This window comes from Achroia grisella, unplaced genomic scaffold (assembly GCF_030625045.1).
Source record: "Achroia grisella isolate CSIRO2021 unplaced genomic scaffold, CSIRO_AGI_Agris_v1 utg719, whole genome shotgun sequence".
In the NCBI taxonomy this organism is placed as follows: Eukaryota; Metazoa; Arthropoda; class Insecta; order Lepidoptera; family Pyralidae; genus Achroia; species Achroia grisella.
Window position 1 is genome coordinate 1,566,438 of NW_026713002.1, and position 20,355 is coordinate 1,586,792.

Sequence of the window (20,355 nt, forward strand, 5' to 3'; positions counted from 1 at the left end):
AATATGATAACCATATAGGTTTTTTTAGTATCATTGAACAAGTAAGACATCAGACAGTAGATATGTGTATGAAATACAGACTACTTCATAATGGAACCACCAACTACAACTATCACTTTGCAGTATAATTTTCATTATTTAAGAGTTTTAAATCTGATCTCCAAACACCATGTACCAACCCACAACCTCAATTAAATTACTTCGAACACAATATAAATGTCCTTGACAAGCTTCTAGCAATTACTTATGATAAATTAAAATTGAGGCAAAACAACATTATTTTCATATTTCTGAACCTACCAAGTTATGATATTGAAAACACACAATATTAAAATTCATCATTTTCCTTGCAAAAACAGTTTAAAGAGATTAACTTTAAGCCAAGCCTATTTTTTAATAAAAACAGTTATAGTTGAACATAGATTTTTAACCTATTAGGGGCCTTTAAAAAGTACAACGGACTAGGTAATGAACGAGTGACGATATTCAATGAATAAAAAATATAAAAACGAAAATATACAGTATATAGTAGTAAATATACAGTAACTAGTACAGAAACTAGTAAAAACTTTACTTTTAACCAGTACTGAAACTTAAAGCGATGGAAAAAAATAGATTTATAAGATGACGAAACAAACCAAATACCTACAAAATAAAAATATGCCATGGTAATAATTTGTTCAAGCACCGACCCAATTGCGGAATACGCTTATTCGCTACTTTGAACTTCATATTTTGAAAACACATAATTCTAGAATTTGAAATGCCAAATAAAATAAAGACAAATTGAGTTAACAAAATCAGTGAAACAACCAAACTACAAAATAATCGCAAGAAAGTAACGGAAAAGATCAGTCACAGACAAAACTTTAGAAAACTGACACAGTCGGATATTTCAACAGTCCGTGTCACAGGTTAATGTTAGAAACCATAGAGAAAGCCCATATTATACAACATGTAATGAAAATTTAAACCTTATACCGGTGACATGGCGTTTATTTCGTATTAGGTCTTCGAATTTAAGAAAGGAATGTCTTAAGAGATTTGGCAATAAAGGATTCTATCTTTCTCGCACAGTTTGAGATTATGGTCTAATTGAAATTACTTAATTTTATTTACATGGTAGGTTCAAAAGGCTTACTACGAGCTTAATTAATCATGCAATGTAACATATTTACTAATTTAATACATATTTACATATTTAATAATTAATAGCTTTGAGATATATCATTTTAGTTCCGTTCAATAGATCATGTAAAAAACAAATGTGTCTCCCCTAAAAAAGAGGCGAGTCTTTCTCATGCAAATAAAACCTGATTTTAATAAAAGTTTTTAAATAATAATTTTACGTTATGAAAACAAGTCTTTCAGTTTCAAAAACATGTTCACAAATCATTCATAGACGAAAGTAAGGTCTTGATAACTGCTTACAGTTCTAGACTATATTTTACAAAAGGATTATTTGTTCAATTTTAAAATGTAAACACGTACTGAATACTTTTATACAAATATATATTAATAATATTTGTTAAATAATATAACAAATTAACTTTTACGCTTGTCTTGTATTCATTATGGTTTCAGTATCATTTAATTTCTTACATTTTAAAAACCGGTTATTTCGTTATTCAAAAAGAACCGTTGATAACTAGTTCATGAATTTGATTCTGTCGGGCACTCGCCCATTCCTAGCTTTCTTTAATACTGTGCTTCAGGCGCGGTGCGGTGTTTAAATTCACCTCATCCTGATAATTAGACATGTAAGTATTAATGAAACTTAAGTAATGTGAAAAATTATGTATCTTCTAAATATATTTGAATATTTCTTTTATAGTTCTTAATAATCAATGTAAAAGACATTCCAGATTTACCTTACGTAACCTAATGGAATAATGTTTGCACGTGACCTTGCCCTATATCATTTTACATAATTTTCTAAAGGCCAATATTAAAATAAAACTTGTAACAATCTATGAATTTAAAAAATATATTCATCTATGTATTTGCTATAAATTAAGTACTGCTGTGGGCCAGATTCATATATTAATTTTAATTATAGATACGTAGACAGATTTACACAGCATACTGTTAATTATCATTTTACTTTGATTACTTCAATTGTTTGTAGATTTATATCTTTAAAATAGTATTTTTTGCTATTATCTAACTTTCACTACAACAATGTAGGCGCCTGTCATACTGACAATGGCATTGATTTTTTACTATGTCGATATGAGAATTAAAGGTCAAGCCAGGAATAACCTAACTAAGGTTTTGGCATAATATGCTTATGCTGGTGGACCATATACTACTCCGCCCGGGTTTTTCACTTCGAATAAATTATTTTGGATATGAAAAAATGTGTTAATTAATTGCAGTTGTTCAGTGTGCATAGGTATGGTACTATGGTTTCATATACATTTATTATGAGTTTATTGTATTTATTATTCCTCTTCTGTCTTTATTATTATTGTTACATTAATGTCAATAGTTATGTACTGAATATGTCAAAGAATACATTATTTTAAATAGTCATTAATTATGATTCTGTAACTAGATTCGGAATGAAGATTCAGTTAAGTAGAATGGAGAGAAAATTGTTCAGTATTCTTATGAAACAAGCATAGAACTTTCCATGTTTATGAGTTCTCAGATTTAGATGAATACGATTTCTATAGTTCTTGATTGGTATTAATTCATAAAAGTTCTAGTATATATGTACACCCAAATTACATACATACCATAGATAGTGTAATGAAACTAATTAATCCTAATTGAATAACTAAAATTACATTGCCGTCATGTTAGCATTTACTCTACATCAATTCTGCAAATATTCTCAATGTTCAAGATCACATACTATGTTCTACCACATAATCTTATCATATTCATAGTAGGTATATCTTAATTATATATATTTATCACCTTACATGACTGGTAATGTTATCTTTACAACTTTATAACCAGTTACATAAGATTCACTTTAATTATCTACATTTCTCTACTGCTTCTAATGCTTAGCTACTCTACTTATAAATTCTTGTTACTAAATATTTGTTAAACAATTTTAAGACTGAAATATTGATCTTTTTGGAAAAGAAAACCATTACCTATCTATAACCTATACTGAAAGCTAGCGGGCAAGCAGAGGCTTACAGCCTCTGTGGTCCAGCTGTTTAGCATGCTACCTTATTTCTAATGATCAGAAATTCTATTCTCAGACTATACAAATTTGTGTATTCATGAGTATGACTGTATGAACAAACTTCTTAAGTTTCTTAGACACTGAATGGCATCCAAGTGATATGCCCCATTAACTGTCATTTTTTATCTGAATATTACCGATTACTGTTCATTGAATACATGAGATTTTGCTTATCTGTGATATATCCACCCACATAACACATAATATGACACTAAGCAATGCCTCTTTAAGATTATAACAATCAATTGCCAATAATCATTTTGTACTGATGGAGATAACAAGATATCAGCAAATTGATGTACTTTGAAATGGATCAATCACAATATTTCATACTATAAGTCTGGTTTGAAATTTTCAATATGATTTATGTGTTCTACCCCTCTTGGTGTACTGATTTAAAGATTTCCATTTGTACTTCCCATGTGTGCCTAAATTAGTAGGATGTAGAAAGTTATCTGCAGAAGTACCAACTTCTGTCTCAACTACTTCAGCTGACAAGCAGCTGGCTTTATAAGCTCACTGGCTATTTCATTTGAGGGGTTGTATGCAGTGAAGTTACAGATAATTGTGACGTAACACATTAGTTCTCAAGATTACTAACCCATGGGGCACCATGGGTGTGATATAATGTTGTGATATCTGTGACATAGTTTCATTATATAGGCAATGGTTGTCATTTACCATCATTCATATTTCTAATATTATATATGGGATATTTCAATAAGTACTTCTGTCATCTTTGTTCCTATATTATATTTTTTATATTGTAATGACAAAGTAAGCTAGTGACCTCTACATTAATATCATGTTATCATGTGACACCTGTGCTAGCACTCATGAGTTGCCATTCCAAGGGACCAATATACCCTGGCTCTAATCCTGTAATTTTACTGACCACTATGGTTACACCCTACAAGGATAACCCGTTTACAAGAAAGCTACTTGGTGGCTGACATTGATTAAAATAAAATACCCTTGCAGATGAACTACATCATCTACGAAAGACTACATCTACACAACACAATACTGTATAGATTTATTCATGAAATAATACATTGTATATATCATTCATGAAAATACCTTTTATATTAATTCACGGGGCCAAAGGACAATGAATAACTTGTATGTTTATAATGAACATATTTTTCCAGAACAATGTTTGCTTCCCTGTTGGACACGGCGCGGAACTCGCCGTTCCGCGGCCCTCTCAGCCCTGCACAGTGCCAGGCCAGCACTCTAACACCGCCTAGCATCGAACAGGTAAATTATTACATATAAAAAATACAAACAACGTAAAGAGAACAAAGAAACTTAGCACCAACTGTGCAATGACACTAGAAATGCTGGGCCAAGGATGCCAACCATATTACAAATTCTCTTACAAATAAATATGAGAATTTTGGTTGTACCTTTGTACATGTTTGTATGAGATTTAGATAATCAAAAATTCTTACTTTTCTGTATGGGCTTAGTATTTTAAAGTTGCAAACCCCGTACGGGAGTAGTTGCCCCCAGAATAGATCACTGGTACATAGTGCTAGAGCTTTTTCTCATCTTCTTTCTTCGCCTTCAATCAAAAGTGGAAAATTATATAAAATGCCTATAAAAAAAATTTTACTATAGATATCATATTATGTAATATATGTGTAGATACCTCTTAAATAACATTACAGAAGCTTACAGTCTTAAAAGAAACTTCATACATACATGAATATAAAGAATATGTGGCTCCGTACATGTTGTAAGAAAATGAAAAAGGATATCCTTGTTAGTATTAATACAAGTTTCATTATTTTATTTTTTATTATAATTGTAGGTACTAATATTAGTAGCCCGATGATGAGAACTCATAATGGAGAGGGGCTGTCATTAGTGACGCTGGTTGGTCTGCGGCCCAAAACCGGCGTCGCTCTGGTTACCCAGTGTGTCCTACTAGCTTAACTTATGGCAGGGTTGCCCTATGATCAATAGATTATGAGAGCTGAGGGCTTATTTACAACATTAAATTTATACATCAATGTCTTCTAATACAAAAGACAGAATATTTATATCTTTACATTTACATTAAATAGTTTCTTCAAGGTTACATAAAATAGTTTACGCTACTCACCAACAGATGGCGCTCTTTAAATTTTTCGAGCGGTTCCGTTAGTGTTCTTTTTTGTTTATTCCACGCATTTATAGATGGCGCTACGCATCGTACAAATTTTAATTCTTTCAATTTTAAGAGCGCAGAATTAAATAGATAATGTATTTTTTGCTATTAGAAATTGAAGTATAAATAGTTTGATGGTCTTTGCTAAATGGGGTCTTAGGGATTTTTTAATGAATTCATATTAAGCCTTTACTTAAATATGTTTCAATATAAATTGATGACCATAAAAACTCTTTGTAATTCCGTACTATTATTCGCAAACGAGACATCTTTATACATGTAAGCCGAATAGACATTTATGTTGAATCAAATGTACCATTGGTTAAAAAATTTAGTGATATCAATATAGGTTTCATACAATGATGCATCATGTGGGCGTGTTTCAGCCACTAGGCATGGCGGCGGCAGCTGTAGTGCCAGCTCCACAGGACTCCTGCGAATTCGCATCTCCCAAATACTTCGCGCTGTGCGGACTTGGCGGTATTCTGTCCTGTGGTAAGTACACCCAAACACCCAACTATTCAACACTTTGTAAATTTATTTATAGTAGTCGCACATTGGCGGCAATTCGATTTTTTTTATACTACGTTGGTGACAAACAGGCATACGGTCCATCTGATGGTAAATGGCGAGGTGACGACCCTTAAGAATATACCGTTCTTTTTATAGTTATGAATTCACACAGACCTACCCGTAAATAAAAGAATATAATAATATGTATATTTATCGGCCATGTGTGGAAAGGGTAACAGGCTATATATTATATGTAGTACTGTGAACTACAATGCAACAACATATAAGGATGTAGGGCATAATTTACGTCATACGTTAGACACCCCCACCCTCCTAATGTTGACAAAGTGTAACACGGTATAACAAGGTATTGGAGGAGTATTCAAGTTCTTGTGAAAAATGATGAAGTCTAATCTCCCGCACTTAGTTAGATTTGGTGACAATCAATCAATCAAAAAATCAAAAAATCAAATCAATCAATCATTTAAATTTTAGTATTATAGCAGAAAATCATTTAAAATATGATCCATAGTAACATGGCTCTCCTATGAAATGAGAGGTAAAAGTTACTTAAAAAATTGTGGTACAGGAATTATGTATAAGTATATATGAGCCCTAATCTATACCACAGGTATAACCCATACGGCCGTGGTGCCACTGGATCTGGTCAAGTGCCGGCTGCAGGTGGACGGTGACAAATACAAGAACGTGGTCACCGGCTTCAAGGTTTCCGTACGCGAGGAGGGCATCCGAGGACTCGCGAAGGGCTGGGCACCAACCTTCATCGGTTACTCCCTACAAGTAGGTCTTATTCACTTTTCCCCTCCTATCGATCCCCCGTCCAATTCAAACGGGGTCGAAATTACGACTGCCTGAGACAAAGATCGACTCCTAAAGATTCCCTCAGACTGAAGTTGTATACTGAACTTAAATCTATGTTCAGTGGAGACTTAAACAAATGGAAGTGTGGCGAAGTGTAGGCACTTTAGTATCAATCACTTCCTCCTTTTGGAATAATTCTAATCTATCCCTCTTTTAATAATAATAAAATCTCAGGACTATCCACAAAGCCCCATCTAGTTTGGGACTAGCAAGCAAAGCTTATGTTATGGGTATTCGACAAATACATAGATACGTTTTTTATTGTTCATATAGACATAATATACATATTTTTTTTTTGATTATTTTTGCACTGCCAAAAATTTTTTCAGATACCTATGGTATGCTATGGAAAATACCGTTTGTTGTTAAGTACGCCAAATGTACTGTTACTTTTTGTACTGTGTGCATTAAAGTTATAAACCATAGAGACCGTTTATTTTAAATATTTCCATGTATAGGGGCTGTGCAAGTTTGGCCTGTATGAGGTGTTCAAGGTGGGCTACACGGGACTCCTGGACGAGGAGACAGCCTACACTTACCGTACCTTCGTATACCTCGCCGCCTCCGCGTCCGCTGAATTCTTCGCAGATATCGCGCTGTCGCCGCTCGAAGCAGCTAAAGTAAGTCCTACGCTCCTAAGAATATCCTTCAATTCGGAAGGAAGGCGGTATCCTAAACCGCTATACCACTTAGGCCCTCAAATAATAAAAAATCTGTATAATGTTGAATTATGTGGCCCAATGATGAGAAAATGCGCATGGAGGGGTACGAGGCGGCGTGAGGTCGGCGATGGTGAGCCATGGCCCTGCTAGTAGCAGCGTGACTCGCGCCGACCACGCCCTGTGATATCCAAGATTATGAGATCTGAGGGCTAATGCTTGCAATGTAAAAATTACTTGTGTTCCAACTACTTCAAAATAATTCCATAATGCTATAATAACCCTCGATCGACGCAAAAAGATGGGTCTTATAAGTTTGACGAGTCTGAGTATCTGTATGGGGTATCATATCTCCTGGAGCAGTGATTCCTCAAGTGGTCTATATCACCCCCAGGGGTCTATGACAAACTTCAAGGGGTCACTAACAGCAGTCATCTTGTTGTTTTCACTTTATGTTTTTAACACTAAAATTTACTACAGTAGAAAATAATTCACACAAATAAGTTTGTTAGGCCTTTCTAAGATTAACACAAATTTACAAACAAACATACTAACAATAATTTTTTTGGGTTATGATAAATTGGTCCCCAGTATAATAATTTTCCTCGTATATGTTTTAAGTATATCGACTGATATAACGAATTTAAATTATAAGTTTGATTATTATTACAGTTCTAACGTCAAATGTTAATTCTATATGTGTGTGTTTGTCAAATACATGGTAGTGTATGCTATGATTGAATTCTTTATGCATAATTGAATAAAAATATTAGCATTGTGCACTCCTTTATATAAATGTGCGAAATTTCATACTCGTCCGTCCGCGAAATGTTCGTAAAAAGGGGTACAAAGTTTATTAATATAATAATATAATATCTACAAAACATTTTTATATAATAGTGTTACCTCACAGTTATCAGATAGTCATATAGAGACAACCCTGTTTACATTGGGCCTACATTGTAAATGCGATGAGTATTTGTGTGACAATGTCAGTAGCACTATGTCGGGTGTGAATTGAACATTGTATTTGGCCTCTAGCCAAGGACATCCGTTATAAATGTACTTGTTTTATATATAACAGACTTTAGACTGTATATGCGTGTTTCTATGAGACATTATCAGTGGATAAAATGTAAGATATATATATATACATATATGGGTATATAGTTAGAAAATGTATACACATTGGGCTCCCTAAAATATGGTCGAGCGTAGTGATGGCTGGCTCATCCGTCGTATTCGTGAACGGGTGCTGCTTGTGTGGACTGGATGCTCTAATCACTATGACTTATTTCCTCTTATTAATTGTTTAACCAGTTGTTGTGTATTGAATGTTTTTTCTATTTTATTATTTCATTGAATTAGTGCTAATCGGTAGTTTGTATTCACACGCTTAAACTTAAATTGTAAGTAAGAATAAATTATTTAATAGAGCAACACACTATTCTATTCTATATAAAAATACAGTAGTAATATTAAAAAACAAACCTAATATCAGCTGTGATTTTTTTGGTGACTTGCCATTCCACTAATCAAGAACTTCAGCTGTTTATAACTGAATACCAAAGAATAGAGTTGCCAATTCTTTGTGATAAATAATACATGTTTATTTTTATATGAAAAAATAATTGCTTTCAGAAATAAAATCGAGCAATCAATTTAGTAGTAATATGTTACAGAGCTATATACCCTTTATATGTTTATATACAACTGACCCAGTAGGGGTTAATATTCAATTCTGGAATATATTCTTTATTTAGTTTAAACTTGATTTGAAACTAGGGGTTGAGTTTTTTGTATTAAATTTTCTTGTTATTAAAAATGCAATTTTAATGTAAAACTGGTAACTAACATTTGCATACAATTCACTGCCTAAGTTCTCGTCAATTTGTCCTAAGACATAGGCCTCCTCCAATAGATACCATGTTCTTCTGTCTTAGGCTTTCCTTATCCATGTTCAAATTCAAATTCAAGAATCATTTATTCATGTAGGACATTTTAGCAGCTTATGTATGAACGTAAATTTTTTTACATGTTGGTTCAGCCACTGCGTCATCAATAATTTCTTAATATACCTGAAAATGTTTTTTTCTCATTGCAGGTACGTATCCAGACCATGCCTGGCTTCGCGAACACACTCCGTGAGGCGTGGCCCAAGATGGTCCAGAGTGAAGGCTACGGCACATTCTACAAAGGCCTGGTCCCACTGTGGGGCAGACAGATTCCATACACCATGATGAAGTTCGCCTGCTTCGAGAAGACCCTCGAGCTGTTATACCAGGTTCAGTCAATTATTTCAATTTCTTCTTTTAGAAACTAAATTATGCGTTATTCTAATATTATTTACTGGCTGTGCGGTTTCACCCGCGATCAATTTCAATAAAACTTATAGCCTGTATGTTATTCTGATGCATAATTACTGTAAAGTTACATCAAATTCCGTTCAGTAGTTTATGCGTGAAATAGTAACGTAACATCCATCCATACTCACAAACTTTCGCGTTTATAATGTTAGTAATCATATAGGCAATAGTTATATAATTGTTGTTTTACATTCTATATTTATTTATTTTACATTCATAGGCTTAATTACAAATAATATAATGCAATAGTACATAACTCAGTGTGTAGAATCATTCAAGAATTTTTTTTAAGAACAAAACTGAACTATAGAACTTAAAATACAGGAAATTGAAAGTAGAAATTACAGTTAGACTACTAGAAATTTTTAAATACCGATATACTATAATTTAATTTGAGATGTTTGATTTTCATTCCAGTATGTGGTGCCCAAACCTCGCTCGGAGTGCACTAAAGGCGAGCAATTGGTAGTAACGTTCGCTGCCGGGTACATCGCTGGCGTGTTCTGCGCTATCGTCTCGCATCCCGCCGACACTGTCGTCTCCAAACTTAACCAGGTAACCACATCTACAAACATGCACCATTTTTTTTAATAACTGGAATGACAGTTAGCTTTTCATTCTTTCAAATTCAAAATATGTTTATTCATGTAGGTCTATTACAGACACTTATGATATGTCAAATCTACCGTCAGTTCGGGGTGATGTCTTTCATATGGGAATCGGCGTTTACGCAGGAAACAATGTGTAAATATAGACCAAGAGAATGAGAAGTAATGCAGTGAACCAAATATTCATAAAATTTGTAAAGTAGTTTGTAGTTGATCCTGGTTAAATATGTTGGTGCATAATATTTTTTATCTATTATAATAATAATAATATCCCTGGACTATTCACACAGCACCATTTAGTCCTAAACTAAGCAGAGCTTGTGTTATGGATAGTAGAGGTCTTATATAAATACATAATAAATTTTGTAAATACATACATTATCTATATTTAGATAACATTCAGACCAATACAATAATACTCATCAATGTTTGTAATGAATGAGGTATCGAACCTGTGATACAAGTGGAGAATGATAAATTGAATGATAAGGTCAGGTCACTTAGTCCATAGTGGAAGCTATGACGATAGTTTACATGACTTGGTACATTTGCTAGCAGGGTCATCAGTCCACATCACTAACAATCCCCTTCCCACATAAAGAGTTATTATTATTAATGTTATTATCCTTTATTCAGGACAAGACAGCGACAGTGGGCTCGATCGTCGGTAAACTGGGATGGGCGGGCGTATGGAAGGGTCTCGGACCTAGGATCGTAATGATTGGTACACTCACCGGTCTCCAGTGGTTCATCTATGACGCCGTCAAGGTGAGAACTACTACATGTAACTCGTGACTCTATACTGTTGTTTTTATTTAAATGGAGTGACAAATGAGATGATAGACCACCTGATGGTAAGTGGCAACCATATAAATATACTAGCTGTGCCTGCGATTACATCCGCGTGGAGTAATTACTTTAAAAATGACGATACTTCCATAGAACCTTTCATCTGCTTATTCAACTAGTTTATTTGCATTAAAAAGTAGCTTATGTCCTTTCTCAGGGTCTAGCCTATCTGTGTAACAAATTTTATATAAATCGGTTCAGTAATTTTGGCGTAAATGCGCCACAAACTGTGTTGCTTTAGCATTTATAATATTATATATATAGTATGGATAATATGTGAACAGAATTGCCTAATTGGCAATGGGAACTAAATGAATAGTAACATTTCGGGACATGTGTTGCAGTGCTCATGGAGGACTAAAATGTCATGGTTCCATTCTTTATAATTTTATAAAATCATAATAACAAATAAGCTACCAGTCCACCTTATAGTAAGTTGTAAGACTTGATAAGATATCAAAGGACCCCGATTCACATTTTTTATCACTTACGCTAGTTACTCCATATAAGAATTGACATGAAACTCAGTAATCATATTTTTAGTATAAATATATATACAATGATTAATTATCAACCAATTGTTCCTACTGACTCAAAGTGTAGACAATATTATCTATGAGTATGCCTATATTCACTTGTTTATGTAATGTATTTATAAAAGTATTGTATACTGAATTACACGTGTAAATTGCAGGTATGGCTGAGGATGCCCCGACCCCCGCCAGCGGAGATGCCCGAGTCTCTACGCAAACGGCTAGAGGCTGAACAAGCGCAGGCGAAGTGAACTTAGCAATAATTACTCGTCAACTAGCCAGATAACGTTTAGCGTCGTCTCTCTCTTGTCTGCATATAAAGAAAGAGATGTAATTACGTTTTAATCGTGGCTGTGTAAGAGTTAGGCAAGTTACTATACTACCCAATGATGTCTCAATAGTTTTAAATGTATATAATTTCAATATAAGTCGTTTGCTTTGAGCAGAAACTGTCAACGGCCGTTGGATTCTTCTGTATTCTTTTATTTATTATCCAACTGCACGGCAATAGCGTCAACTTCCGTTTTATGATCCATGCCTTGTATGGAAAATTGTGTGGCTCAGTTACGATTTTATGCCAAACGAATATTTGAAATTAGGCCTATCTCAGGTATCGACTTTTCTACCATCACAAAACTACCTTACAACCTGGAACATAAATAGCATCTTTATTTATGTTATGGGACGAACTGTCCCGTGGTTTTCGTACGGTATGCCGAGTTACGGGTTTTAGTAATGATATTAATGAACTATTGAGACTTCATTACAAGTACCTCTTTGTTGATATAAGAAATACCGCCTCCTACGCGCACGTAGTGTACAATAATCAAATGAGTGCATTGTTATCACAATGTACGAATTACTCCACTCTGTAGTTCAGCGATTACCAACAATAAATAAGCGTGATTGTTAATTTATAATTAAATAAAAATTATTATTATTTATTTTTTGTTAATATATTTATGTATATAAGCTTGGTTGGAAGTATGTATTACCATTTGAAATCTCGTACAATAAATATTAGAATAATATAATTTGTTTTATTGAATCTTTAGTAGCCCTATGTTTCATGATATAGGCCTGAACAAATTAAAAGACATTTTCTTAACGAATAATATGTATTATTATGTTATATAATGTATTATTAATACGTGAAGCAAAAACTTACGTTTTATCACAATAATTGCGCGGACATAGGAGTATGAAATTTCACACACTTATAGTTTATATGAAGGAGTGCAGAATGCTCACATTTTTTTAAATAATGTATATAATATACATTAAATCAATAAAAAAAACATTACACACGCATACTCTTGTTTCTTGTTAAAATCTGTGGTCAAATTGAGAATATTTTAATATTGTTTGTCTTTAATATGATTTGTGTATTATTATTAATAAATTAAATATGGTCAGAAATTCTACCACTAAGCTAATATTATGAAAATGAAATTGAAATGGCAAACATGCCTCGGCACACCAGATTGAAAGAGAACTGTCTATATATCTGTAATACTACCAAGTAAGAGAAATCTTTTCATTGAGTAACTGACTATTCTTATAGTATTATTAGAATCAGGAACCATAAACATTGAAAATACTCTTCACCTCACTGAGGTTTGAGATCTACTCAACTTTGTAGTCCTGTGTTCATCAATTGTCCTCAACAGTAAGCACTGTGCAATCTTAAACCAGTGATAGTAACAAAAAATAATGTTGCAATTTTGTCAAAAAATACCACAAAAACTAAATTGAATCATTGTTTTAGGCTTTTAACTTGAGTAATTCCACGAACCCATTCGCATCACAGCCATGTCGGCTTCTTGTGGGTATAACATTTTTAGCAGCCGTAAGTATTATAATAGCGAGACATACAATACGAGGGCTCAGACAAATCTATTTACATTAACTGTAAAATAACAACAAAACAACTGTAAAATAACAACTATAGCACAGACTATAGAGATACTAGTTATACCCCCGGTTTCGCGCGCGTACATTTTATTGACTAGTGTTATTGTGATGTATGTATGTATAGTTATATTAGTTTCATTAAAATTAAATCCGTTCTACTAGCTGCCCTCCCCGGTTTCGAACGTGTACACGTATTAAACAGACATTTAAGAGTAAGATTTATACTCTTGAATCACTATCTATTGCCAAAAACTGCATTAAAATCGAATCGGCTTCATTTTATACTTTGTAATGACTTGTTATTCTGATGTATTTCTGACTATGTTACTGTAAAATTTAATTAAATTCCGTTCAGTAGTTATTGCGTGAAAGAGTAACAAATATCTATCCATCCATACTCATAAACTTTCGCGTTTATAATATTAATAAGATAGTTTTTCATTGTTTACTAAATTTTAAAAATCAAGATAACTAAAAACAAAGTCGCCATCTTGATGTACCGCGAAAACAATAACTCAGCGCCTCTGGTGGTGAGTAGTCTAACTATATTTTAAATATTACAAGTTTCGTCATAGAAGAGATATTTACCTTTTATTTTTATGATATTATTTTCGGATTACGCAGTATCCATGAACTGTTCAAAATATTATTACTTATAATAGTTCCACAATTATTTCTACATCTTTATTTGTGTACTAATTAAATAGTATTAAAAATCCAATAGATATTCTCTGCGATGCTGGTGGTTTAACAATACGAAATCAATGTGGACTGGCTAGGCCACCGAATATGTACATGATATTTAAAAACATACACAAACACAACAAGTAGTAGAAGGAAATGTTGTTAGTTAAATGACTTTCACCAACAAAATCCATCCTGTAGATACTATTCAAGAAAATTAAAATTATTTAATACATTTCCTATGACCGAATATGAAACAATCGTAACGCAGGCAATTCAAAAGCAGTTCTTAAACAGTCCTGCTTAAAATCGTACCATGGCCTCACCAGCAGTTGTCTCTGGGCTGTTAGCATTTAACCGGGAAAAAATACAAAGTTAAATTGTTCTATATAAAATAGTTAGTGATATAAGCAAAATACATTTTAATAACATTAATATTTTTTCAATTAAATAACAATTGTTATTTCAAACACTACGGGTGTGTACGATGTGAATTTCACATTACGAAACGCTTTAGAAATTTAACGCATGACAAAAGAGATGTGTAAAAAATGGTTTTATTTTTCAAGTACTCCACAGGATCTCGTCCAAAGATATTGCCTAAAATTTGATGCCTGTTAAGTGCTCTAAATATGAGTTAAAGGTATTTCCGAGGAAAGTAAATTCATAATATTTTGAGTGCTAATACTTTGCATTTAAAGGTATATACTAAATAAAAATTTATGCAATTTTAACAACACATAAAGTCTGTTGTTGAAACTCTCAGGCTGTTTGTCTGTATTGGCTGTTGTCACCCAGGCATTTGTGATGTAGGTAGTTTAATAAATTCTCAACTTCATTTATAAACTCTCCATCCTTTAATAAGAAACGGTCATTAATTTCCTTGCACTACGACGCCTATTTCTTGTCTCCATTGAATGTTCACTCTCCAAATATTTAAATAATTCATAAGTGCTCGTCGCAAATTTATAATACAAAAAATGTTAAACTGTATAAGATATTTAAAGTATTTTTACATGTCCACTTCACGATTTTAACACCTACTTTGTATGAAATCCAAGTTTTTGTATACAAAAACCACTATACCATGTGCACTGTAGCATGCGGGTGACAGTTTCGTTTCACTTTTGAAACTTGCTGCAATTAACAAAGTATGAGTGAATATTTCAGCTGTACCACATTCGTGATATATTAAATCATTAATAACCGTAGTAACTTAAATTTAGCAATTGTTAAACGAAGCAACTACCACCAGCACCACACTACAGTAAATAAATTCCAATATTGAAGCGTTAGTAATAGTTGCCACTCGTAATAATGTTATGCAATATGGTCGGAGATGTTCAAATATCCACTTAAAAATAGAGAACAATTCTGTACAAGTCACTTTTTCAACAGTGCTTTATTTGACGTAACAAACGTGCAATAAACATTAAGATGCTGTCAAATTCGACGTTATGGTACGAATTGTTTCAAAATGTTCATACAAAAAAAGGTGAACGGTATACGAAAACTATCGTGTTGCAGGCCTGCTATAATGAGCTCATAGTACGGTTAGCAGAGTTAATGTTCTAATAATGAATCGTTTCATTTCATTATAAAGGTGTTAGAGTTAACAAGTCATTTTGTATTAGAAATCTCCTTTTAAATCTCTGTAAAGCATTAATTACAAGTGTTTTAATTTATGTTTAGTAGATATTTTTCATTGAAATCAGACAGAATATGCAAAAGTAAAGAATCTAACGTACCTATATTGCACGGTACAAATGGTAGAATAAAGTTTCAAGTATACAGAAAACAACAACATCATTATCTCAGTGCTCATTCCCCGCTTACCCCCGCCTCACCCCCTCCGAAATTTCTTTTACACACGTCCTTTATTCTCGTGCTATTTTTTCACTTCGCTTTGTGTACGGTACCCAACTACGAGTAGTACGAGTAGGTGCGGGTGAATTTAGTTTAAATATATACATTTTTTTTTAATTAAACAATAGATGGATATTAATATAATTTTACTATTTTTTTTTCTATTTAAGTTTTATGTGATTCATGTTGCGGTGAATTGGTAAGTTTATGTTTCATTTTTTTATTTTAACATTTGCAAGTTTTTATAATTGTTGTCGTAGTGTATAATTGAGTACAAGTGCCTAAATATTCAGTTCTTAACATATTTAACGATTTCATATTATAACGTTAATTTATTTTCATACTATATTGCCCATATTACTGTTGTATGTAGTAATATAATTTATAATGGGTTATTAAATATTTTAATAGTAGCTGCAGAGACAGTGAAGTGACATATATATGTATATATATATATAATTTTGTTTCTTTTATTAGTGAATAACAAAAATAATCTTTGAATATTAACAAAATAGTTTCTGAACAATACATACAGGTATTTACGTACTATAAATTCTGTAATAAAAAAATGGTAATGTTTTTTATATATTGTGTTTGCATTATATGACGTCGTATGAACTTCCAACATATTATTATTTAGAATTGTTTCACTGCAATTCATTTTATCGATAACTACTGACTACATCGTTATATAGGTTTCGTTTAAAATTTAATAAATAATTATATACAAAATAAAAATAAAAATACATGAATATATAAAATTTGAAATATGTTTTTATACTTTGTGATAAATTTAATGATTCAATTTAAAATACTAGATGAAAACCCGGCTTCGCTCGGGTGAAATGTGGGTAGATATTTCTGTAGCCATCGGTTCTCATGGAATATTAAAAGTAAGGCATAGATTTGTAAAGCTTCGTTCATTGTGTTTAATAAATATAGTAAATAAAAAGTGCAAAAGTTTTAATACAAATAATTTTATTTTTTTGTAAAACTTTAAGTTGGGCTAAAAAGATACAAGTTCTTTCCAAGATTCAAGTTCCAAAAGATACAAGTCCAGACCCGTAAAACAAATTAATAAAAAAATTGCCAAATTTGTCTCGCAATCAGCCAATTTCAGATTTAAAGAAAAAACACATACGCTTTTATCATAAAAAAGTGTCAAAAACAATATTTTCGCGAAACGTCAACGACCGAAGAAAATGCTAGTGAAATGAAAAGATGGCGACTGCGGTTTGTTTGTCAGTATCATTAGAATTTAACGAAATACTCCATAATCCGAATTTTGCAGATATATGTTGTCGACTCGAAATCAATATTACTTTATGTTTTGTTATTCACATAAGGTTTCGTTCGAGTCTACCCGTACCCCTTGACGAAATTATTAATATAGAAGATGTGGCCAAATTTACTTAAATTGTGCGGCAACACCGTTGCCTAGTTACGACGCGAACAAGAAAATGACAGTGATGTCATTTTGGACCCAATGCTCTTGTAAATATACTTGTTATGTATATACTTTCTAACTGTAATTATCTGTACATAACATAAATAATGTAAATAGCTTCAGTAGAATTCATCATTTCACCTCCCTATTCTTGCCAACCACCAAATATATTTCAGAACTAGCCGAACCGCGAACTTCGTCTGCATCATTACATCTACATTATATCTTTTAAAATTATAGTCTATTAGCTACCCGCCTACCTTCGCACGGGTGTACACGTATTATACATATAAAGTTACCTTTTGAATCACGATCCATCGCTAAAAACTGCTTTAAAATCCGTTGCGTAGTTAAAAAGATCTAACCAAACGGACCGCGGAAGGGAGTTCATTGTGTACTAAACTTTCATCAAAACCGTTCAGTAGTTTTTGCGGGACAGCGTAACAAACATTCATCCATCCATCCATACTTACGAATTTTCGCGTTTATAATATTAGTAAGTTCATATTTAGTATTTAGAATTTCTGTTGATTTCTAAACATGTACACAAAAATAATAAATATCCAAATGTAAATAATATATCTATATCCAAATCCAAGTCGAAAAACTCGTCGTCGTAGAAATTATTGATTGTATTTTTTATTGTCAAGCTGTACTTAATTGTGTTGCATGTAGGTATAGTGTAAATATACGTACGTTACGTACCATACGTTTTAAACTAATCTCTGAGAATAAACTGGATAAATATAATAAATACTGAGTACTCACATACCCAGCTCCTAACTCCTCAATTTCATACCTGTAAGTAGATTCCGTTCCTAAACCTTTCTCTTCTGTTTCAAATTCAATTTCTTTTTGTATTTCTTGAATTTTATTTAGTTTTTGATATTTCGTGTCTAATTCTACCAAGGGGGTATTCTTGAGAGTTAAAGAAGTTTTTTATTTTTGTTAACATATATCGCAAATATTCTATAACCCTTATGGGCTTTTTCATTTTAAAGTCCGTCATATCGCCACCAAAATTATTTTATAGAAAAATAATAAATTATCTAGATATTCGTGACTTTTATTGACTGGTTGCCTAGACAACAATGAATATTTTATTATAACACTTATGATTAATAATTGTAAATTATTAATATGGATTTGTAAATGGTAAACCTATTTTTAGTAGATACGTATTATTGAAACCAATTCGGTTGCTCCTGTCGTTTAAAAAGAGTACATGTGGCGCCATCTAGCGCTGAAGGATGTAATTGCACCTGTACTAGTAGAAAAGACTATCCTTTCTACTTTCTATTCAACAAGATTCTCATTAAAATTAATACATTTCCTTTATCCAGATTATAAATAAACAAATTCTTACAGTTAAAATAATGAATCGTTTCAATTCATATTTCAAAACTTGTAGATAAGGAAAACTCTAATACAAGTTGACTTTTTAGAGCAATTTTGTTTTCGATTGCTTAAATTTCTTTATAGTAGATATTTATCGTACAAATAGAATAGTAAATGTCAATAGTTTTTCGTAGTACTGCCTGAGGAATAAGGTTGCCTCGATCATTAGATAATTATGAGTTTTAAATACTTTAAATTTCATTGTATTACAAGCTGCCTGCCAGCGTTCTAGCGTGGCATAATGTAACTATTTTGGGTAGATCATAAAATAAAATCGCAATGTATCGTTTATGTTTTATGATTACGTTTTATAAATACTAACTACTAAATCAATATATTTCGATATATAATTTAGTTATATATATATAGTTTACGATTCCGTTTTTAATTTATTTGACTTATCGAATGAAACTCACTTTAGTTTCAGTGTCTACATTGAATACATATACAAAAAAGACATACATTTATTAATATACCTGAATATAGTGTAAATATTAACATAGGTTTTAAAAGAATAAGTTGCATGTACTATATAAATATATCAAAATATAATAAATAATACTTCGAATGTAGTCCTCTAGCATCGAAGATCTCCTTTTTTCAGATTGTATACTTACAAAGCAACAGCATTCAATGCTTCAAATCATTATTTGTATCAAATCTTATAGATAAGCCGAACTTGTTAGGATAACTTGTCATAATAGTAAATCATTTAATCATTTTTGTTTTGCTCATGTTTGGTTATTACTAGATACATTTTATTGAAATCAGTTAGTTTGTTACTCCAGTAACTTTTACAAAAATACGCGTGGTGCCATCTAACGTTGAAGGGAGTAATTGCATCAAAAGTAGTAGAAAACATATTATTATAGTTTATTGACTTTCACTAACAAAATCCTTTCAATAAATACTATTCAATAACATTGTAATTAAAATTAATACTTTTCCTTTATCCATATTTTAGTTATAAATATACTAATTAGTACAGTTCAAATACCGTATAGTTTCATTTCATATTTAAAATCTTGTAGATAATGAAACTTCTAGTACAAAATGATTGATTAAAATAATTTAAACCGCTTTAAATCATATACACAATTATATTTACAGTATTTTTGACTTCGTTAACATGTTTTAGTAAAATATTTTCAGCCAAATTAGACGATATACAAACCTAAAGAATCTAATGTATATATATATATATAATATATCTGCAACGTACCTACAAATGGAAGAATAGTTTTAAATATCTAGAAAACAACAATAATATTATCTC

The 20,355-nt window shown here is 32.0% G+C and overlaps 1 protein-coding gene across 1 annotated transcript; it reads left to right on the top strand.

Annotated features, from left to right (window-relative positions):
- Nucleotides 1-1,659: 1,659 nt before the first annotated feature.
- LOC131850213 (phosphate carrier protein, mitochondrial-like) lies at nucleotides 1,660-12,219 on the top strand. Its single transcript, XM_059200383.1, has 9 exons — nucleotides 1,660-1,760; nucleotides 4,357-4,465; nucleotides 5,747-5,855; nucleotides 6,505-6,674; nucleotides 7,214-7,375; nucleotides 9,519-9,698; nucleotides 10,198-10,335; nucleotides 11,025-11,156; nucleotides 11,932-12,219. Exons 2-9 carry the CDS (start codon nucleotides 4,361-4,363, stop codon nucleotides 12,019-12,021), a joined length of 1,086 nt encoding a protein of 361 aa, XP_059056366.1. The 5' UTR covers nucleotides 1,660-1,760; nucleotides 4,357-4,360; the 3' UTR covers nucleotides 12,022-12,219.
- Nucleotides 12,220-20,355: the final 8,136 nt, after the last annotated feature.

Coding starts and splice junctions, on each gene's coding strand:
- LOC131850213 (XM_059200383.1), top strand. CDS start 4,361: ATGTTTGCTTCCCTGTTGGACACGGCGCGGAACTCGCCGTTCCGCGGC. Junction 7,376..9,518: donor CGCCGCTCGAAGCAGCTAAA/GTAAGTCCTACG, acceptor TTCTCATTGCAG/GTACGTATCCAGACCATGCC. Junction 9,699..10,197: donor CCCTCGAGCTGTTATACCAG/GTTCAGTCAATT, acceptor TTTTCATTCCAG/TATGTGGTGCCCAAACCTCG.